General features: G+C 40.5%; 2 protein-coding genes across 3 annotated transcripts in view; one reads left to right on the top strand and one right to left on the bottom strand.

The window, feature by feature from the left end:
* The window catches only part of LOC308337433 (uncharacterized protein), a gene marked incomplete at both ends in the record, with an annotated part of 48,145 nt that extends 31,324 nt beyond the window's left edge, over window positions 1-16,821 (bottom strand). The window contains 2 exons of the mRNA XM_080795542.1: window positions 16,460-16,606; window positions 16,775-16,821. Of these exons, the coding sequence (XP_080651668.1) occupies window positions 16,460-16,606; window positions 16,775-16,821 (194 nt within the window). The remainder of the gene's footprint in view (window positions 1-16,459; window positions 16,607-16,774) is intronic.
* LOC308337176 (uncharacterized protein) lies at window positions 16,454-19,325 on the top strand. 2 transcript variants are annotated; one of them, XM_080795270.1, is made up of 3 exons: window positions 16,454-16,570; window positions 17,123-17,192; window positions 17,534-19,325. In XM_080795270.1, the coding sequence occupies exon 3, from the start codon at window positions 17,562-17,564 to the stop codon at window positions 19,149-19,151; it is 1,590 nt and encodes a 529-aa protein (XP_080651396.1). In that variant the 5' UTR covers window positions 16,454-16,570; window positions 17,123-17,192; window positions 17,534-17,561; the 3' UTR covers window positions 19,152-19,325. The 2 variants fall into 2 exon arrangements, with proteins under 2 accessions (XP_080651396.1, XP_080651397.1); XM_080795271.1 differs by having other exon boundaries at window positions 16,469-16,570; window positions 17,539-19,325.
* Window positions 19,326-23,220: the final 3,895 nt, after the last annotated feature.

Genomic DNA, 23,220 nt, shown 5'->3' on the forward strand with positions numbered 1-23,220 from the left:
CCTTCTCAGGTCTTGCCAGGTTGCCTCATTAACATAACAAAAGATATTATTATTGCTCTCTGCACTTAGGAAACTCCAAGGGTTCTAGGAGCTCTGTGCTAGGAACAGAGACAAAAAACCAAATACATATTTCTTATTATAAATCAAAATGTCATATCTATAAATAGGCTTTGTTTTACTCTGATGCTTGCCCAAAGACTCTGAAATCAGCTATAGGCCAGAGTTTATGTCTTCAGTAAAGAGGGACTGCTTCAGAGCACGGCAGAAATCTATTTCAACACAAAGAGGATGAAAATATGCTTAGTAAAGAAAACAGTGAGCGAGCTCCTTTAAGATTCAGACAGTGCATTACTTACATAGATATTAAAAGGTTGAGTAGCTGCAGGTAACAGTTCTCCTTGTCCCTAGCATTGGGAAAAAATGCAAAAGGGGCCAGAAAACTGCAAATGGATTATAGGGCACCGTATTTCTGGGGAGACAATACTTTCCTGCAGCTCAACAGTTTTATAGCCTATAGCTGTACCTCAAAAGAGAGAGGCAGAAAGATTCACACCTCATCAGAATCCAGGAGGCAACAAAAAACTCTTAGGATAATCTGCTAGGTAAGGAGGCAACCGGGCAATGCTATGGTAACAGCTTCTCAGAAGGCTTCCATGCTCTCAAGTTCTGGAGAACCAACAAAAGGCATTCTTCAGTGACTCAGATGAGCTGATGTTGGAGTCTAGGCTTCAAGGCCAATGTGGATACATGCAAAGTTGTTGTGGTGCTAGAAAGGAGCTCTTTCCCAAAAAAGGACTATGCTAGGTATTTTAGCCTACTGACACTTGAAAGAGTACATTTCTGGATATGGACTTCTGAAATCTTTGCTTCAGCAACTTAAACCATACCAATGGACTGAGTCCTGACTTCCAGGATGTTTTTTTAGTTCAGAAACAGATGGGTCCATGAGACTACTAACCCAAGATCCAGCAGAACAAGAGTTAACTATATAGCACTAAATGACCTGATGAGGGATGACTGTAGTTTTTGTTTAGAATATTGTTGATACTGTTTTCATTTATATTCTGGATATACAATGTGGCCCTAGATCTTTCTGACACTATCTACAACCCATAACAATTTACTATGTACCGCATTTGTAAATTGAAATAAAACATTTGTAAATGACTTTTTTTCTCACTGACCCCCCAACCCTATGTAGAATTTACAAACCCTAATTGGGTCTTCTTACTTTTAATTACAATGTAATGATTTGCACAGATTCAGTAATAACATGTACTCCTTGGAGCGTGGTAACAATGAAGGTGAAATAGGACATGCCCCTGTCTGTTGCCAGCGGGGGGGTGCCCTATGGTCCCATCGACTACAAATAGAACCCGTCGGATGACAGGGTGTTTGCTGTGGGCATTGGGACATTGCTCTTAGGATACTATAGCACAACAAAGTGGAACCAGGAAGGCAGGATACTGCAAATTGAGGACTTAGAGGACTGAATCATGCTGATGCCACTGTTGCAAGCAGAGAAGGATGGGAGGGTCCTGATGATGCTTCAGGAGAGTCTGGAGAAGGAAGCCATCATCATGAAGGATGTGCCTGACTGGGACGTGGGCAAGTCTGTCTTCTACACAGTGCACTGGGTGACCCCCATGATGGGTGAGCTCATGGGCTATACATGAACAAGGAGATCCTCAATGCCAACTATGGCTTAATGTGGTACATGTAGGGGCCTGGATCCCTCAGACCACTGGACCCTTATACCCTCTCTACTGGGAAAGAATAAATGCTCTGGAGACCAGCCAAAAAAATGTGTGCTCCTTTTTAACACGATATAATTAGAAACTTTGGTTATGTAACTACAGCCTTGCCTGAGATACCATATTTGAGAATGATATTCATTTAATTGGGTATGACCTGCTATAGTTAGAGCATTAAGGTTGACTCTAAAGAACCCACTGAAGAAAACTGGTTTGATACTTGGTTGACAGGGTCTCCAGTCTTTTAGATGAGAAAGGAACTCGGCCTTATAGGCTGGTCAGGAACTCTGAGATAGTTTGGTAACCTTGAGAAAAGAATTCCCCCAATTTATACACCTTGTAGGTAAAGTTTGGGGGAGATAGTCTCTTGGCTTTTCTTGCTAGCCTTAGGATAGGTAAATAATTAATAAGAGGCTTTTAAAAGTACAATGTGAAAAACCCACAGCTAACATCATACTCAATGGTGAAAGACTAAAACCTTTCCTCTAAGATCAGGAACAAGAAAAGTTTGCCCACTTTCACCACTTCAGTTCAACATAGTATTAAAATTTCTATCCAGGACAGTTAGGTAAGAAAAATAAATTAAAAGCACCCAAATTGGAAAGGAAGATGTAAGATCATCTCTTCACAGATGACATGTTCCAATATGTAAAAGAACCTAAGGACTCCACAAAAAACCTGTTAGAACAAATAAACTAATTCAGCAAAGTTGTAGGATTTGAAACCAATACATAAAAATCAAGTTTGGAAGACTTAATATTGCTAAGATGTCAATACTACCCAAAGCGAACTACAGAGTGATGAAATCCCTATCAAAATTCCAATGATACTTCTTGCAGAAAGAGAAAAATTTATCCTAAGAGTCATATGGAATCTCAAGGGACCCTGAAGAATCAAAATATTCTGGAAAAAAAAGTTGGAGGTCTCACACTTCCTGATTTTAAAACGTACTACAAAGTTACAGTGATCAAAACAGCGTGATGTTGGCATAAAGACAGACCTTTAATCAATGGAATAGAACAGAGAACTCAGAAATAAACCTTCACACATATGATCAATTGATTTTTGACATGAATGGCAAAACCATTCAATAAGAAAAGAATAGTCTTTTCAACAAATTGTTCTGGGAAAATTGGGTATCTATATGAAAAAAGTGAAGTTAGACTTCTACCCTATACCACATACAAAAATTAATTCAGAATGGACCTAAGACCTAAATTTAAGACCTGATATTATAAAACTCCTAGAAGAAAACATAGGAGAATATTTTTAAGACACAGATTTGGCAATTATTTCTTAGAGATGACACCAAAAGCAAAAATAGACGAATGAGACTACATCAAACTTAAAAATTGTGCAGCAAAGGAAGTAATCAAGAGGGTGAAAAGGCAAACTACTGATGGGAAATAATATCTGTAAACCATATGTCTGACAAGAGGCTAATATCCAGGATATATAAAGAACTCTTACAACTCAACAACAACAAAAAACAAGTAACCAGATTTAAAAATAGGCAAAGAACTTGAATAGACATTTGAAAATATGAAAAAAAATATAAAATAGAAAATATGCAGATGGGGGCACCTGGGTGGCTCAATCAGTTAAACGTCTGCCTTTGGCTCAGGTTGTGATCCTAGGGTTCTGGGATCAAGCCCTGTATCCAGTTTCTTGCTCAGAGGGGAGCCTGCTTCTTCCTCTCCCAATTCCCCTGCTTGAGTTCTCTCTCTCTCTCTGCCTTACAAATAAATAAATAAAATCTTTAAAAACTTTAGAAAAAAAAGAAAACATATGATGACCAACAAACACATCAAAAGATGTACATTACCAATCATGGGTGAAATGCAAATCAGAACCATAATGAGCTACCACTTCATACCCATTAAGAGGACATTATAAAAAAAAAACAGAAAGTAACAATTATTGTTGAGGATGTGAAGAAATTGGAAACCTTGTGCTTTGCTTATGGGAAAGTAAAATGGTGCACTATTAAAGAAAACATTATGGTGTTTCCTCAAAAATTAAACATACAGGTTCACCTGGGTGGCTCAGATGGTTAAGGGTCTGCCTTTGGCTCAGGTTGTGATCTCCTGGTCCTAGGATCCAGGCCCATGTAGGGCTCCCAGCTCAGTGGGGAGTCTGCTTCTCCCTCTCCCACTCCCCCTGCTAGTGTTCCATTTCCCGCTGTGTCTCTCTCTCAAATGAATAAATAAATAAAATCTTTTTTTAAAAAAAGAATAATTTTTGAGATTATTGTTTATCAAAACTGGAGGAGAGATGATAGGGAAAAATTATTCTTCAAAGGAAAATTATGAGTACACCATTCTGTGTTATTTGATTCTGATTCAATGGGAACTATTTTATAACTGCAAGCTTTAGACAACTTAGAGCAGTGGAAATAACTCCCAGACTACAAATATGCAAATGAACTTTATCTTACAGGGCAGGGATGGGATAGCCATCTCCTCCTGCAGAAAAACCACTGAAAAAGAGGCCAGTTATTTCCAAGTGATATGATTATACTGCAAACAATACCTGGAGCAGTTCTGGTCTCAGAGCACTTTAAGATTTAAAAATTATGGAGTTTAAATTTTTTTATGTGGGTTACATCTATCAAAATTTACCGTATTAATATAAAAATGGAGAATTTTAGTATATTTATTTTAATTAATTTAAAACATAAAATAAAACACCCATTACAGCATATAAAGCTAAATTGTAAATTAATATGAAAAATACATACCTCAGAAAAAAGTCATGAGGAGAGGGACATTTTATTTATTTATTTTTATTTGTATATAGTTGACACACAATGATACATTAGTTTCAGGTATACAACACAGTGATTCAACAACTCTATACCTTAGGCTATGCTTACCACAAGAGTACCTACCATCTGTCACCATACAATGCTATTATAAAACCATTTACTAAAAAAATAACAAACCATCAACTATATTCTCTATGCCGTACTTTTTATTCCCATGACTTATTCATTCCAAAACTGTAAATATCTATCTCCCATTCCTCTTCAACCATTTTGTCATCCCCCTACCTCCTCCCCTCTGACAATCATCAGTTTGTTCTCTGTATTTATAGGTCTGATTCTGCTTTTTGTTTGTTTGTTTGTTTATTCATTTGCTTTGCTGTTTAGATTACACATATGAGTGAATTTATCTTTCTCAGTTGGACTTATTTCATTTATCATAATACCCTCAAGGTCCATTCATGTTCTTACAAATGACAAACTTTCATCCCTTTTTTATAACTAAGTAATATTCCACTGTATATATGCCAGATTTTCTTTATTCATTCATCTATCAAACCCACACTTATATCGTCAGTTAATCTATGACAAAAGAGGCAAAAATATAAAATGGAGAAAAGACAGTTTCTTCAATAAATGTTACCGGGAAAACTGGACAGCTGCATTCAAAAGAATGAAACTGGACCACTTTCTTACACCACACACAAAAATTAATTCAAAATGGATTACAGACCTAAAGTAAAACCTAAAACCATAAAACTCCTAGAAGAGGACATAGGCAGTAATTTCTTTGACATAAGCTATAGTAATATTCTAGATATGTCTCTTAAGGCAAGGAAAACAAAAGCAAAAATAAACTATCAGGACTATCTCAAAATAAAAAACTTTTGTAGAGTGAAGGAAACCATCGACAAAACAAAAAGGCAACCAGCTGAATGCAAGAAGACATTTTCAAACAATATATCCAAGAAGGGCTTAATATCCAAAATATATAAAGAACTTATAAAATGTAACAGAAAAAAAATAATAACCCCACAAATAATCCAATTTAAAATGGGCAGAGGACCTGAATAACTATTTTTCCAAAAAAGACATACAGATGACCAATACACACATGAAAAGATGCTCAAGATCACTCATCATCAGAGAAATGCAAAGCAAAATCACAATGAGATATCACCTTACTTCATTCATAATGGCCAGAATTAAAAAGACAAGAAATATTAAGTGTCAGTGAGGATATAAAGGAAATTTTTACAAGTACATGTGCATATACCTGATAAGGGACTTGTATCTACAACATATAAAGAATACTTACAACTCAGTAATAAAGTAACAAATAACCAAATATTATAACGGACAAAGTATCTGAATGCACATTTTTCCAAATAAGATATACAAATGTCCACTAAGCACATGAAAAGATGTTCAACATCATTAGTCACTGGGAATGCAAATCAAAAACACAGTAAGATAGCACTCCACACCCACTAGGATGGCTACAGTCAAAAATATCAATAATAACAAAGTGTTATCAAGGATGAGGAGAAAATGAGACTCTCATTTGTTGCTGATGGGAAAGTAAGATTGTGCAGCCACTGTGTAAACCAGTCTGACAGTTCCTCAAAAGGTTAAACATAGAGTTAACATGTAACCCAGAAATTCCTTCTGAAATATATACCTACGAGAAATGAAAATCTACATCCACATAAAAACTTATAAAAGAACGGTTATATCAGCATTGTTTATAATACCCCAAAAGTTGGGAAAACCCAAATGGCCAGCACCTGATGAACGGATAAACAGATGTAGTATGAATGGAATATTATTCAGCCATAAAAACGAATGAAGGACTGATACAAGCTGCAACGTGGACAAACCTTGCATAATGATTCAAGGGAGAGGGGCCAGTCAGAAAACACTACGTATTGCGTGATTCCATTCTTATGAAATGTCCGGAACAGGCAAATCTGCAGAGACCCAAAACAGAAACAGCGGTTGCCTATAGTGGGGGCGATGGGGAGAATGGACAGTGATGTCTCTGTTGCTGTGTCTGAAGGACTGCTACCCACCTCAGGGACCACTTTCTGTCCATGGCTATAGGGGAAGACAGGCTTCAGGTGGATGCAATGGCAGGCTTGCAGGAGGAGCAAGTCTTTCTGCACCTGGAGTGAGAAGACCTGGGTTTGAGCTCCTCCTCAGATGCTCACACCCAGCATCCTTCAGGCAAGTCGCTTCATCTTCCATCACATTGCTACTTAAAATGTGCCCGCTGGGCTGGTGCTGATCCACAAACTGTTAGCCTCCCACAGCAGCGTAAACACAAAGATTGAAAGAAGCATTTACAAACCTCAATAGCAATCTGACTGAGTGTCGTTAAAAGAAAGAAAGAAAGAAAGAAAGAAAGAAAGAAAGAAAGAAAGAAAGAAAGAAAGAAAGAAAGAAAGAATCAATCAGAGGTGCTTCCCCCTCAATCTCCCAGGTGGAATAACCAAGGAAGACATGTATTGGCTCATCTTGAGATACTTCCTCATATAAAGGAGGGTCAATGGCTGTGGCTCAGAGGCTGCAGGTCCATCAGAGGCTGACTCAGAATTGTATGTGGTTGCTTCAATTGGATGCTCCATAATACCCATAATGTTGTAAATAATTAAGTTCTGACCTTTCAAGGATGAAAGTTTATAACCTGAAAAGAACAAAGTCAGATAAAACTGAATGAGTTAAGAGTAGCAGCTTCCGTTGGAAAGGGTCCTGAATAGGTGTTGTTTCTTGAACTTTCAGATTTAGACATTTGCGTACTGAGTTTGGGTCCTTGCTTATGCTTTTCAAAGAATTTCCCAATATGAATAGCATTGAAAAATTTGATTTGTATATGCCTGTCCTATTACTGCTATTTTCCCTATGTTGTTGCTTATAATTTGTTAGTGAAGCAGTAGCCATTCCCTCATTTCATCTCAATAACCACAGCATTGGGATGCCTGAGTGACTCAGTGGGTTAAGCCACTGCCTTCAGCTCAGGTCATGATCTCGGGGTCCTGGGATTTCCGCATGGGCTCCTGGCTCAGCAGGGAGCCTGCTTTTCTCTCTGCCTCTGCCTGCTTCCTGCCTCCTTGTGTGCTCTCTCTCTCTGACAAATAAAAAAAATCTTAAAAAAAAAATAACCACAGCATTACATCATGATTGCTCACTAGGTAATTTTTACCTCAATCATCCACTCATAGGAATAATCAGATGTACTCAATTCCCACTCTGGTCTTCAACATCAAACTTCATCTTCCTTTCTCTTCCCCAGATTTCATAGGTGTCTCTCACACTTCCACTCCAAGTGTCCCATCCACAGCCCAATTATGGTGCATTTTATTTTTTTTTAAGATTTTACATATTTGAGATAGAGCGAGAGTGAGAGAGAGTGAGAGCACAAGCAGGGGGAGCAGCAGACAGAGGGAGAAGCAGGCTCTCCACTGAGCAAGGAGCCAGATGTGGGGCTCAGTCCAGGACTCTGAGATCATGACCTGGTCTGAAGGCTGCCACTCAACCGACTGAGTCACCCAGGCATCCCTATGGTGCATTTTAATGTTGCTCTCCTAGTGCTCTCATTTGATATCTAAAATTACAAATGCAAGACATCCACAGCGGGCACACACACACACATGCACCGCACACACACATATGCACCCCCCCACACACACACATATCCTAATGGATTCAAGTTCTTAAAATGACTTTTTACATAATACAATGTGTATGGGACCAATACGACAGATAACTTTGAAAAACATCTGTATGTCATATTGACAAACATGGGCTTTTTAAAGCAGTGGTAATTAGTATGATAGAAATTAAGCTGACTCATAAAATGCAGTTCTATTTTTCTTTGTTTTAAGATTTTATTTAGTTACTTGAGAGAGAGAGAGAGAGAGAGAGAAAGATGAGAGCATGGGGAGGAGAGAGAGAAGCAAGCTCCCTGCTGAGCAGAGAGCCCATTGCAGGGCCCGATCCCAGGACTCTGGGATCATGACCTAAGCCAAATGCAGATGCTAAATCGACTGATTTACCCAGGCACCTCAAGTTCTTTTTTTCTATGGTCTACAGTTCTTTCTCTGAAAAGGCTATCTTTATGTGTGCTGTGTTGTGTGTGTGTGTGTGTGTGTGTGTGTGTGTGTATTTTCATTGGAGCAATGTTAATAGTGAAAGTATGGGACATTTTTAATATTAACAGGGGTTTGATTAAATAAAATGTGATAAATCTAAAGAGTAGAATCACATGCAGCAATTGAAATGCATAGGTATTTCCATGTATACTGACATGCAAATGTGCTGAAAATATACTTTTTAAAAATTATTTTTATTAACATATAATGTATTGGGGCACCTGGGTGGCTCAGTGGGTTAAAGCCTCTGTCTTCAGCTCAGGTCATGATCTCAGGATCCTGGAATCGAGCCCCGCATCGGGCTCTCTGCTTGGTGGCGAGCCTGCTTCCTCCTCTCTCTCTCTCTCTCTCTCTCTGCCTGCCTCTCTGCCTACTTGTGATCTCTGTCTGTCAAATAAATAAATAAAATCTTTAAAAAAAAAACATATAGTGTATTATTTGCTCCAGGGGTACAGGTCTGTGAATCATCAGGGTTAACACGTTTCACAGCACTCACCATAGCACATACCCTCCCCAATGTCTATAACCCAACCACCCTCTCCCTACCCCCTCACCCACCATCAACCCTCAGTTTGTTTTGTGAGATTGAGAGTCTCTTACGGTTTGTCTCCCTTCTGATCCCATCTTCTTTCATTTTTTCCTTCCTGAAGATATACTTTTAAGTGGAAGAATCAAGTAGTCCAACAATATATATGATATAATTCCACTAATATGTGTATGAAATAAGCATAGAAAAAAATTTAATACATAACATGCAGATCTACTTTCTACATTATATATGTTTATATTTTCTGAAAACTTTTAGAAGATTTATTTATTTATTTTAGAGAGAGAAAGAGAGTGCACAAGCAGGGGAAGGGGTAGAGGGAAGGGGGAAGCAGACTGCTCACTGAACGATGAGTCCCATGCAGGACTCAATCTTAGGACTCTGAGATCATGATCTGAGCCCAAATCAAGAATCAGATGCTTAACTGAGCCACCCAGGTGCCTCCCCCTGAAATTTTTATAATTAATAACTAGTTAAATTTTAGCTATGTGTGTCAAGAAACCTTAAATTTTTCATAACTTTAGATCTTCCAATTCAATTTCTTAGAATAAATCCAAAGATGGGGTGCCTGTTTGGCTGAGTTGGTAGAGTATGCAACTATTGATCTCTGGGTAATGAGTTTAAGCCCCATATCAGGGATAGAGTTTATTTTATTTTATTTTATTTTTTAGAGAAGAATAAATCCAAAGAAAATGACCAGAGAAATGCACCAATATATAAATACAAAAACATCCCTAATAGAGAAAAAAAATTATGTGAGTTTAATTCAACCTGTTGGATAGAAAATCTATAGAATAAAATACTTTGAAATCACCAAAATTATGACAGATTTCTATAACAGCTTCGATTCTCATAGCATATAATTTATCCATTTAGAGTGCACAATTCATTGGTTTTTAGTTATTCAGAGTTGTGCCACCATCACCACAATCTATCTTAGAACATTTTCATCACCCCAAAAAGAAAGTGTATTATTCATCATTCCAACCAAGCCCTAAGCAACTATTAATCTTTCTGTCTCTAAGAATATGCCTAGTCTAGATGTTTCATATTAATGGAATCATACCCTATGTCGTCTTATTTTTTTTTTTTTAGTGTGGAGTGCCTGGGAGGTTATAATTATCTATCTATCTATCTATCTATCTATCTATCTCCAGTATAATTAATGTACAATTGTTCTATTAGTTTTAGATGTATAATATAGTGATTAAGCAATTCTATATATTACTCAGTGCTCATCATGATAAGGTACTCTTAACCTCCTTCACCTGTCCCCACCTATCTCCTCTCTGGTAACCACCAGTTTGTCCCATATATTTAAGAGTCCAGGGCCATCTGTGTGGCTCAGTCAGTTAAGCACCTGCCTTAGGCTCAGGTCATGATCCCAGGGTCCTGGGATCAAGCCCAGCGTCAGGTTTCCTGCTTAGCAGGGAAGTCTGCTTCTCTCTCTCCCTTTGTCCCTGCTGATGTGCTCTCTCGCCCACTCTCTCTCTCTTGCATAAATAAATAAAAAATCTTAAAAAGAGTCTGGGTGGTTTTTTTTTTGTCTCTCTTTTTTTTCCCCTTTGTTCTTTTCTTTGTTCATTTGCCTTGTTTCTTAAATTCCCCATATAAGTGAAATCACCGTATGTAGTCTTTTGTGACTGGGTTCTTTCACCATTTTCTACAGTGCCCGCACCATTTGACAATTCCACCATCAGAGTATGATGGTTCCTATTTCTCTACATATTTTATCAACACATGCTGTTATTTGTCTTTTTATGAGTATGAAGTGTTATCTCATTGTGGTTTAGATTTGCATTTCCCTGAAGGCTAATGACGTTGAACACATTATGCTTATTGGCCATTTGTATATTTTCTTTGCATAAATATATATTCAGATCCTTTCCTCATTTCAAAATTGAGTTGATGGGCACTTAGGATGTTTCCATATCTTGGCTATTGTGAATAATGCTGTGATACACAAGTGTGCAGATATCTCTTTAATATCCCATTTTCATTTTCTACAGGTATATACCCAGAAGTGGAATTGCTGGATCATATGCTAGTCTATTTTTAATTTTCTAGAAAACATTTGAGGAACTAACACATTGTTTTCCATAGTGGTTGAACTGATTTACATTTCTGTATCAATAGTGTACAAGTCTTTTCTCCACATCCTCACCAACACTTATCTCTTCTCTTCCTGATGATAGCCATTCTAACAGGTGTGAGGTGATATCTCACTGGGGTTTTGATTTGCATTTCCCTGATGGTTAGTGATGCTGAGCGTCTTTTCATGTATCTATTAGCCATTTGGACATTTTCTTTGGGAAAATATCTATTTAGTTCTTCTGTTCATTTTTAAATAGGATTGTCTGAGTTTCTTTGTTTTTGAATAGTATGAGTTCTTTATATATTTTGGATATATTAGTTCTATATATATTTTGGATATTAACCCCTTATCTGATGGATGGTTTGCAAATATTTTTTCACATTCTGTAGGCTGTTTTTTTCTTTTTGTTGGTTGTTTCTTTTTCTGTGCAAAAAATGAATGGGATAAAGAAGATGTGGTAAAAAAAAAAAAAGGAAGATGTGGTATATTTATACAATGGAATATTATTCAGCCCTGAGAAAGGACATTCTGCCATTTGTGACAACATGGATAGATCTTGAGGACATTATGCCAAGTGAAACAAGTCAGAGAAAGACAAATACTGTACAGTATCACTTATATGTGGAATCTAAAACAGCCAAACTTGTAAAAATAGAGAGTAAAGAGGTGCTTACTAGGGCCTAAGAGGTAAGGAGATAGGACAGATGTTGTCTAAGGCTACAAACTTACAATGAATAGTAATTAAGTCCTAGAGATCTAATGCACAGTACAGTGAATATAGACAACAATGTTAGATTATTAATCATTAAACTTACTAAGAGGCCAGATAGCAATTATTCCAACCACTAATAAGAAATGACAATTATGTTACATGATAGAGATGCTAATTATCAACACAGTGGCAACCACAGTATAATATATACTTTATTAAATCAATGTGTTGTACACCTTAAATTTAAGTGATGTTTTAGGTCAAATATATTTCAATTTTTAAAAGCCTCAAAATCCCTAAAGTAAAATTGGGTTGTCTGTTTCCTTATCACGTTGCAACAGTTCCTTATATAGTCTGAATATAAGTCCCTTATCAGATATATTACTTTCAAAAATTGTCTTCCATTCTGTGGGTTGTCTTTTCACTTTCTTGATGTTGTCCTTTGAATTACAAAAATTTTACATTTTGAAAGAATCCCATTTATCTATATTTCTTTTGTTGTCTGAGATTTTAGTGTCATATCTAAGAGACAATTGCCTAATCCAAGTTCATGAAGAATTACATCTCTATTTTCTTCTAAGAGCTTAATAGTTTCAGCTTTTACATGTAGGACTTTGACTTAATTTAATTTTTTTAAGTAAGCTGTATGCTCAAAGTGGGGCTTGAACTCAGGACCCTGAGATCAAGAGTACCTGAGACAGCCAGGTACCGCCAGAACTTTGATTTACTTTTGAGTTAAGTTTTCTATGTGGTATGAGGTGGAGGTCCAAATTCATCTCTGCATGTTGTCTCAGCAAAATTTATTGAAAAGAGCATTCTTTCACCATGGAATTTTCTTTGGACTCTGGTTGACAATCCGTGACTATAAATCTGAAGGTTCATGTCTGGATTCTAAATTCTATTTCATTGGTTTATAAGCCCTTACGCCAGTACCACACTCTCTTGATTCCTATAATTTTATAGTAAGTTTTGAAATCTGGAAGAGTGAGGCCTCCAACTTTGTCCTTCTTTTTCAAGATTGTTTTGTCTATTCCGGGTTTGTTGCATTGCCATGTGAATTTTGGGATCAGCTTGTAAATTTCTGCAAACAAAGCACCTGAGATTTTGACAGAGATTGTGTTGAACCTGTAGATCAATTTGGGAAATGTTACCCATCTTAACAATATTAGGTCTTCCAATCTATGAATATAAGATATCTTTCCCTTTATTTAAGTATCTTTAATTTCTTTGAACATAATTTTATAGCTTTCAGTGTACAAGTCTTAGACTTTTTAATAAATTTATTTCCAAGTATTTTATTCTTTTTGATGCTATTTTAAATGGAAATGTTTTACTTTCAATTTTAAATTGTTCACTCCTACCATATAGAAATACAATTGATTTTTATATATTGATCTGAACTCATTTATTAGTTCTCATAGTTCTTTAGTGGATTTCTTGGGATTTTCTATATACAAGGTCAAGCCATCTGCACATAAAGGAACTTTTTCTTTCTTTATAATCTGGATGCCTTGTATTTCATTGTACCTGCCTGTAAGAACTTGATTGTAGGTCAGAAAATAAGGATCTTCCTTTTTCTTTAACTATTTAATTATACAAAGGTAATTTCCATAATAACCTATTTTTCTCTACTGACCAGAGATGGATTCTTATCACATACTAAAAACCTTTATACTTGGGTATGTTGTGGGATCTCTGTGTTTTATTCCTCCTGCTATGCTTAGTCCAATTCCATGCTGAGTTAAGCATATAGCTTTATAAATCATTCTGCTTCCTTGAAGTGTGAGTTCCTTTATCAGGTGTAAGTGAATTCTGGGGATGCCTGTGGCTCAGTCGGTTAAGTGTCTGCCTTCAGCTCAGGATATGATCCCAGGGTCTGGAATCGAGCCCCATATCAGGCTCTCTGCTCAGTGGGGAGCCGGTTTCTCCCTCTCCCTCTGCTTGCCACTCTGCCTACTTGTGTTCTCTCTGTGTCAACTAAATAAATAAAATCTTAGGAAAAAAAGAAAAATAAATAAGTAAATGAATTTCACACAAGGTAAGATAAAGTAGCTAACACAGTTCCTGGCACATAGGTGGCATTCTCTGGAGGGCAATACCACATCCTGTGACTATCTCTTGTGTCCCACTACCTATAGTAATTGGGGATCATAAGTAGTTAATAATTTCTACTGCGTATTAAGAACCCAACATTTTAATTATTTTTCTTAACCAAACATCCAAGGATAACCAGGGTAAACAGATGTATTAAGAAGATTATGCAGGGGCACCTGGGTGGCTCAGTGGGTTAAAGCCTCTATCTTAGGCTCAGGTCATGATCCCAGGATCCTGGAATCGAGCCCCGCATCAAACTCTCTGCTCCACCGGGAGCCTGCTTCCTCCCCTCTCTCTGCCTGCCTCTCTGACTACTTGTGATCTCTGTCAAATAAATAAATATAATCTTTTTTTAAAAAAAGAAGATTATGCAACTAAATCTGTATGATGGACAATTGTGATATTCCATTTTTTCCATTATAAACAAAGCCTACATAATGAATACTGTAGCCCCAGTTCCAAGAAAGAAAAAATGCATAATAAATAATTATTATAGGAATTTTTAAAATATAAAGCATTTTTTAAAAATAAGATTATAGTTTAGCACATTATTAATTCTCTCCATGGGTAATTACTAGAAGTGAAATTACTGAACCAAAATATCAAATTTTTTTAGGTTTTTATTTATTTATTTGACAGAGAGAGAGATCACAAGTAGGCAGAGAGGCAGGCAGAGAGAGGGGGGAAGCAGGCTCCCCGCCCAACAGGGAGCCTGATACAGGTCTCCAGGCCTACTCGATGCCGGCTCTACGCAGGGCTCAATCCCAGGACCCCCAGATCATGACCTGAGCTGAAGGCAGAGTCTTAACCCACTGAGCCCCCCACCCACCCAATATTTTTATTTTAAAACAATTTACCAGTTTACTTTTCAGAATATTTTTTACCTTTCCACTCAACTAGAGCAGGGAAGAGTGCATGTGTCCTCAATCCCTTAAGAAATTGGTACACAGGGTGCCTGGGTGGCTCAGCCATTAAATGTCTACCTTCTCCTCATGTCATGATCCCAGGGTCCTAGGACTGAGCCCTGCATTGGGCTCCCTGCTCAGTAGGAAGACTGCTTCTCCCTCTCCCACTCCCCCTGCTGTGTTCCCGTTCTCGCTGTCTCTCTTCCTGTCAAATAAATAAATAAAATCCTTTTTAAAATAGTGAAAATGATACTATTGTTTTAAAGAAAGAAATTGGTACACATTTTCAGGTAGTCAAATCTATCAACCTTTTCCTTAGTTGTTCATGTCTGTTATATTTTTAAAGGCCTCCCACACAAAAACCTTAAACATAGACTACTAATTCAGAACTTGTTATAACAAGGGACTCAGCCACCATTACTTGTGTTTGGCAGAGACTGAATATCTCCGGGGAGTGGAAAAGCTTTAGCTTCAACAAAAGAGAAGACTTTAAGTATTCTCTGATTGGAGGCTGTTGGCATGGGGAAGCTGGAAGCAGTCTAACTAAAAGCGGCACACCTTATATGATTGGTTTGGGGAGTATATTTCGATTTCTCTTGGGGGGGCAAAAATAGGGAGGGTGGCAGTCAATGATCAAGTCCTGAAGATTGCTTCAGAGGCTAGGGTTTGGCTTCCTGGGCTGCTTGCTGCAGAGGTTGTGGGTCCCCAGTTCTATTGTCATGTATGGTCAGGTCGTTGTCTGTTGTATATTTAGTAGCTCGCTTATAAAAAAAAAATCATTCCTTTATTCTGCTTCAAATATGATTTTAAGATTTAAATAATTAGAAAATTAATGTTTGCACATGTCAGAAAAAAGGAACAAATTTATCTTGAGAGGAACATTTTTCCTAATTTTTTCTAAAGTGCAATATTCTGGGGCGCCTGGGTGGCTCAGTCCGTTAAGCCTCAAACTCTTGATTTTTGCTCAGGTCCTGATTTCAGAGTAGTGGGATGAAGCCCTGCATGGGCTCAGAGCTCAACGGAGAGTCTGCTGGATATTCTCTCTCTCCCTTTCTCTGCCCCTCCGCCCTAAAATAAATAAATACAACTTTAAAAAATTAAAATAAAAAAATAAAGGGCAATATTCTATGTACCACGTGAAAGTTCACATTCATACGATTTCATTGGCTGGCTCTAGTCCTTTCAATGGAAATTAGGAGCAACTGGTCAAGACTCCTCCCCCGACCGCCCAACCCATGAAAAAAAGCCTCTGTGGTTTTTATTAAAATTCTTCCTTCGACCACCTCAAGAAGAGGAAAAAGGACAAAAGGGCCCAGAGAGGTCAGAGGGGAAAAGCTCCAGAGAGCGGTGGGGTGACTGACTGGCAGACGCCGGCTGGTGGGCGGGGCGGCGGGGAGAGAGGGGGAGGGGGGCGAGCTCGGGTGACGCGACGCTCACGTGATCGTCGGGGCGCAGATGTGGGCACCAGTCTGGGAGCCCGCCCTCTTCCCCTGCGGTCGGATCCGGAGCGGTCTGCAAGCTCCTAATTGTTGCTCCAGGTTCTTTGAGGTCAGTGTGAGGGCCTTCGTCGCCTCCTGCGGAACCCTGGAATGGGGGGGGTGAGGCACGAAGACGGAGAGGAAAAAGGGTGGGGATGGGGTCCGGGTTTAGGGAAGCTGGCCGGAGTGTAGCTAGAGATGGGGGTGGGAAAATGGCTAAGGGGGAGCTAGCGACCAATCGGCGGAGGGTGGGCAGAGCGGACACCCCTAGTACCCGTGTCCCCTTTCTCCCGCACCTCCTTCTCGCTGCCCTCCGTCCATTTTGGAGCCGGAGCTGGTGAGCTGGGGGCGCCCCGCCAGCGAGACAGTGGAAATAAACCTTCTCTACCACTCTATGCGTAGAGAAAAAAAGTTGACCTCAAGGGTGGGGAGGCGACTTGCCTCTGGGGAGAAGGACGCAGAGATCCAAAATTAGTTTGGAAAACATCCTGGTCTGGCGCCCGAGGCGTGAAAAGAAATGGCGGCTAGGGGGCGGGGGGCGGAGGAGGTGGGGGAGGGAAACGTGGGATGAGGAGGGCCGGGATTCGGGAACGCGCAGCCCCTGTCTCCTGTCTGTCTGCAGGTCTGCGTGTCGGTTCTCAGCACTCTGCAAGGCTAGAAAAGGAGGAGGAATCTGTTCAGAATCCCTGCAGGTCAGTGAAGGAGGGGCGTCTCTGGGCAGGGACCCAAAGGGGTGGGGAGTGTGGGGGGGTACAGTACCAGCAGAATATGGGGCGTCAGTTCCCTGCTCCAAACGCATTTATACACACACTGTCGTGCTGAGCAAACGTAGAGAAAATGGCAGGGCTTGCTGGAGAAATGGTTGGCTCACATGTGTGAGGGGAGAGGGTGGGCAGAAAGCACACTTAAAAGCCGGCCCAGGTCAGGGGAACCCTGACAAGGGGAGAGATGCCTGTACTATTTGGACCTGCATTCCACCCCAAGCCCTCAGTTTCCCTTGTCTCCCCTTTGTCTCCTCTTCTCCCCACCCCAGGACAGGAGAAGGAGGGGGAAATCTCAACATGGAAAAACTCTGCAGTGAAAATTATGGAATGACTGAGAACGAAGAAAAGATGGAATACAAAGAACAGTCACAGGATGCGGGAAAGCCGGAAGTAGCCTGTACTATGGAAAACAAGGAAAAGTTAGAAAAAGCGACAATGACAGATGAGGAAATACTAAAGTATGAAGAAAAGCCGGAGAGCGAGGGAGAGCCGGAGAGCGAGGAAGAGCCGGAGAGCGAGGAAGAGCCGGAAAGCGAGGAAGAGCCGGAGAGCGAGGGAGAGCCGGAGAGCGAGGCAGTGCCGGTGATGGAGGCAATGCCGGTGAGCGAGGGAGAGCCGGAGAGCGAGGCAGTGCCGGTGATGGAGGCAATGCCGGTGAGCGAGGGAGAGCCGGAGAGCGAGGCAGTGCCGGTGATGGAGGCAATGCCGGTGAGCGAGGGAGAGCCGGAGAGCGAGGCAGTGCCGGTGATGGAGGCAATGCCGGTGAGCGAGGGAGAGCCGGAGAGCGAGGCAGTGCCGGTGATGGAGGCAATGCCGGTGAGCGAGGGAACGCCGGAGAGGGAGGCAGTGCCAGTGATGGAGGCAGTGCCGGTGAGCGAGGGAAAGCCAGAGAGGGAGGCAATGCGGGTGAGCGAGGGAAAGCCGGAGAGCGATGCAGAGCCGGTGATGGAGGCAGTGCCCGTGATGGAGGCAGAGCCCGTGATGGAGGCAATGCCGGAGAGGGAGGGAAAGCCGGAAAGCGAGGCAATGCCGGAAAGCGAGGCAATGCGGATGATGGAGACAATGCCTGTGAGCGAGGGAAAGCCGGAGAGCGAGGCAGTGCCTGTGATGGAGGCAGTGCCCGTGATGGAGGCAGTGCCCGTGATGGAGGCAGTGATGGAGGCAATGCCGGTGAGCGAGGCAATGCCGGTGAGCGAGGCAGTGCCAGAGAGGGAGGGAAAGCCGGAGAGCGAGGCAATGCCGGAGAGCGGGGCAATGCCGGTGATGGAGGCAATGCCTGTGAGCGAGGGAAAGCCGGAAAGTGAGGGAAAGCCAGTAATCGAGGCAAAGCCAGTGAATGAGGGAAAGCCAGAAGAAGGAGGAAAACCAGTAAGTGAGGGAAAGTCACATGAAGAAGGAAAACCAGTGGGTGAGGGAAAGCCAAAAGAAGAAGGAAAACCAGTGAATGAGGGAAGACCAAAAGAAGGAAAAGCAGTAAGTGAGGGAAAGCCCAAAGAAGGAAAACCAGTGAATGAGGGAAAGCCAGTGAATGAGGAGAAGCCAAAAGAAGAAAAGCCAGCCATCGAACCAAGGGTTGCAGGAAAGCGCCCAGCTGGGGATGATGTACCCAGGAAGGCTAAAAGAAAAACCAACAAGGGGCTGGCTCAGTGTCTCAAGGAATATAAGGAGGCCATACACGATATGCATTTGAGCAATGAGGAGATGATAAGAGAATTTGACGAGATGGCCCGGGTAGAGGATGAGGTGAAGAAAACCAGACAGAAATTGGGGGGGTTTATGTGGATGCAAAAAAGTTTACAGGACCCCTTCCACCCAAGGGGCCCAAGGGAACTCAGGGGTGGATGCAGGGCCCCACAGAGGGGCTTTGAAGACATTCCTTTTGTGTAGTGCCCCTGGCAGGCATTTGCCTAGCCTTGTGATTTAACCTTATACTAATACTTGCTTTAGCTATCACTCTTGTACCTAACTGCAGTCTTCAATGTTTAAGTAGCAGATTTTTGTCCATTGCATGGAAAAATGTTTATGGCATATTGTAAAATTAAAAAGAAAAACGTTTGTTGAACCATATATATGGCATCAGTCCATTTTTGTAAAACTACAAAGGTGTTTACCTAATGATCTATGTACAGAGAAAACTCTGAAAGCTACGTCCTGGTTATCTGAAGGTGATTTTTTTTTGTTCTTTTTTGTTCATTGTATGTTTTCTCCTAAAAAAAACACTGATTACTTTCATCATGAAAACAATATATGCCAAGCAATCCAGAAAACTATTTAGTTAGTTCATGAATGTAGTGGAGACACCAAAAATTCTTGGTCAGGATATAAAATGTTTCTTAAAACTCATGTTTGAGGGGCGCCTGGGTGGCTCAGTGGGTTAAGCCTTTGCCTTCAGCTCAGGTCCTGATCTCAGCGTTCTGGGATCGAGCCCCACATCGGGCTCTCTGCTCAGTGGGGAGCCTGCTTCCCTTTCTCTCTGCCTGCCTCTCTGCCTACTTGTGATCTCTCTGTCAAAAAAAGAAAAAAAAAAAAACCAACTCATGTTTGAGACTGGAAGCTGGAAGACAACCTGGCCTATATTACAGATCCATTGCTGTAACAAACTGCCTTGTCATCTGTTGAATGGGGTAAAACTTGCCTTCCAGGGTCATGGAGAAGATAGATGAGGTAATGAGTGTGACCTCTGTTGGGCTGGCTCCTACCCTTTGTCTTGCAGTAGCAGAACCAGAGTTCTTTCAGATGTTTAGGGGAGGTATAAGAGGTCTCAGGAAGAAGTCAGATAAAATGTGGGTGCCACTGTCCCCTGGGTAATGCCATGTCTCTTGGGCACTGTGCCCCTTCTCAGGGGCTCTGTAATGGCCTGAAGCTCCCACAGCTACTGGTGGTCTGGAGACCATGATGGACTAAAGCAACACTGTCTCAACAGAAAGGTGGAGAATTCTCTACCTACAGCAGAGTTACCCTAATTCAGGTGGGTAGTACCCAATTGTCATTGGGTGTTGATATTTTATAAAGTTTTTTAAAAACACTCCTTTCCAAAATTTTTGTCAGTCTGTGTTTTTACATACAGTGCCATCTCCACTGGATTTAGATACTGGAGGTTGAGCCAGAAAAATCTGAGTGACCAGATGCTGTGCTATTCTCACCTGTTAATCTCATGTCTGCTGACACTTTTTTCTTAGGAGGAATTGTCTCTCAGGAAGTTCCTGTTAAGCCCTGCCTTACCGTTTCAACAGATCCATCTACCTATGTGATTCCCCCTTTCCCCTGCCCCACCCCGCCCCAACTCTTCATTATCCTTTAATTTGCTTTTAGTATTTTTTTAAGATTTTATTTATTTATTGGACAGACAGAGATCACAAGCAGGCAGAGAGGCAGGCAGAGAGAGAGAGGTAGAAGCAGCCTCCCCGCCGAGCAGAGAGCCTGAAGCGGGGCTCGATCCCAGGACCCTGGGATCATGACCCGAGCCGAAGGCAGAGGCTTTAACCCACTGAGCCACCCAGGCACCCCAACTTTTAGTGTTTTTTGAATGAACTTTTATTTTAGAAGTTAATGACTTACAGAGTTATTGCAAAGATAGTACAGAGTTTCTGTATACCCCATACACAATATTCTCTATTAACATCTTACATTAGTATGATACATTTGTCACAGTGAACCAGTATTGACCAAATAATACATTATTATTTACCAAAGTACCTATTAAATGCCCTCAGTTTTTCCCTTTTTTTTTGCCCTTTTCCTGTTCCAGGATCTTATCCAGGTTACCACCTTATATTTAGTCATCTTGTCTCCATAGGCTCTTTTTGGCTGTGACAGTTTCTCACTTTCCCTGTTTTTGATGCCCTTGACACTTTTGAGAAGTACTGGTCAGATATTTTGTATAATGTCCCACAATTTCAGTTTGCTTGATTTTTTCCCTCGTGGTTACACAGGCGTTAAGTGCTTTCGGGAAGAGGACCAGAGAGGTAAGCGCTATATCACCACATTTATATAAGGGGTACATGTTATCAGGGTGCCTGACTGGTTCAGTCCATAGAACATGCCATTCTTGATCTTGGGGTCGTGAGTTTAAGCCCCATGTTGGGTATCTAGTTTACTTTTTTTTTTAAAAGATTTTATTTATTTGACAGAGAGGGAACACAAGGGGGGTGAGTGGGGGAGGGAGAAGCAGGCTTCCCGCTGAGCAGGGAGCCTGATACTGATTCCATCCCAGCATCCTGGGATTGTGACCTGAGCCGAAGGCAGTTGCTTAACAACTGAGGCACCCAGGTGCCCCAGATTTTATTTATTTATTTATTTTTTTTGACAGAAAGTGAGAGAGGGAACACAAGCAGGGGGAGTGGGAGAGGAAAAAGCAGGCTCCCCCCTACGCAGGGTGCCTGATGGGCTGGATCCCCGGACCCTGGGATCATGACCTGAGCCAAAGGCAGTTGCTTAAGGACTGACCCAGCCAGGCACCCTGTCTAGTTTACTTTTTCAGAAAAGGGTACATAACTATCAATATTACCACTGTTGTAAACTTTTGTGACCAGGGCTGAGGTAGGGTTTGTCAGGATTCTCTATGGTAAAGTTACTCTTATTTCTCCCTGTCCATACTGTCCTCTTTGGAAGAAAGTCACTATGTACAGTCTTAGGAAAGACTGAATGGGATGTTAGGTTCCACTTACTTGAGGGTATCGGTATGGATTCTTTTTTTAAGTTTTAATTTTAATTCCAGTTAGTTACCATACAGTGTTATATTAGTTCAGGTGTACAGCATAGTAATTCAACAGTTCCATACATCACCCAATGCTCATCATGACAAATGCACTCCTTGATCCCCATCACCTATTTAACCCATCGCCACACCACCTTCCTCTCTGGTAACCATCATATTGTTCTCCATAATTAAGAGTGTGTTTCTTGCTATGTCTCTCTTATTTTTTCCCTTTGGCTTCTCAAGTTCTAAATATGAGTGAAAGCATATGGTATTTGTCTTTCTCTGACTGACTTATTTCACTTAGCATTATACTGTCGGTGCAAATGGCAAGATTTCGGTCCTTTTTATGGCTGAATAATACTCCATTGTTCCTCAAAAAGTTAAAATATAACTACCTTAAAATCCAGCAGTCAGTATTTATCATATACTTTGGATTATAATCTAATACTACTTCACATATTTTCATTGCTCTGGTTCCAACTTCAGCCATTGAGAGCTCTTTCACTTGGCACTTGTATTTATTTAACATACCTCCTCCCATCCCTGTGTGCATATGTGTGCACGTGTATGTGTGTGTTTAACACTTTCTGGCACTACAAGATGAGGTAGTCTTGTATATTTCCTGTCCAAGTCCTAGAATTTGCCATTTATCCAAGGGGCCCTGGTACCTTTGGTTAGAGAATGATATCAAAACAAAGATCTGGGTGCTAAGAGTACTCATTACTATTGGGGTATCATTGCTTCTAGGCCCTTGCAGTTGATAGAGCAAGGAGATCTATTGATATATAATAACCTGTGTATCTATGCATGTTTATGTATGTTTTTATCTTTAATTAATTTTATATATTTATTTACAGAGAAATATTTGCCTTTAGTTTTATAGACTCCACTCCCAAAGTTACCTTATGTCAACACCTTATTCCTCCTTCCTCTTCAGTGTGGTTGTTTCATATATTTGTAATAAACTTAGGTTCTTTAGGCACATTCTGCATTTGGGGAGTACTATTATTTATGGTATTTTTAAATTTCAAATTCCAGTTCATTGCTGGTATATCGGAAAGCAACTGACTTTTGTATATTAGCTTTATAGCTTTACAGATCTTGTAGCTGGGAGTTTGTCAATGCTGTGGCATTTCTACATAGACAATCATGTCATCTGTAAAGAGAGTATTATTTCCTCCATTCCAATCTGTATATGTTTTATTTCTTTTTGTGTGTTACTGCACTAGCTAGGACTTCCAGGATGATGTTTACTAA

The sequence above is a fragment of the Martes martes genome, assembly GCF_963455335.1.
Source record: "Martes martes genome assembly, chromosome: X".
Taxonomy (NCBI): domain Eukaryota; kingdom Metazoa; phylum Chordata; class Mammalia; order Carnivora; family Mustelidae; genus Martes; species Martes martes.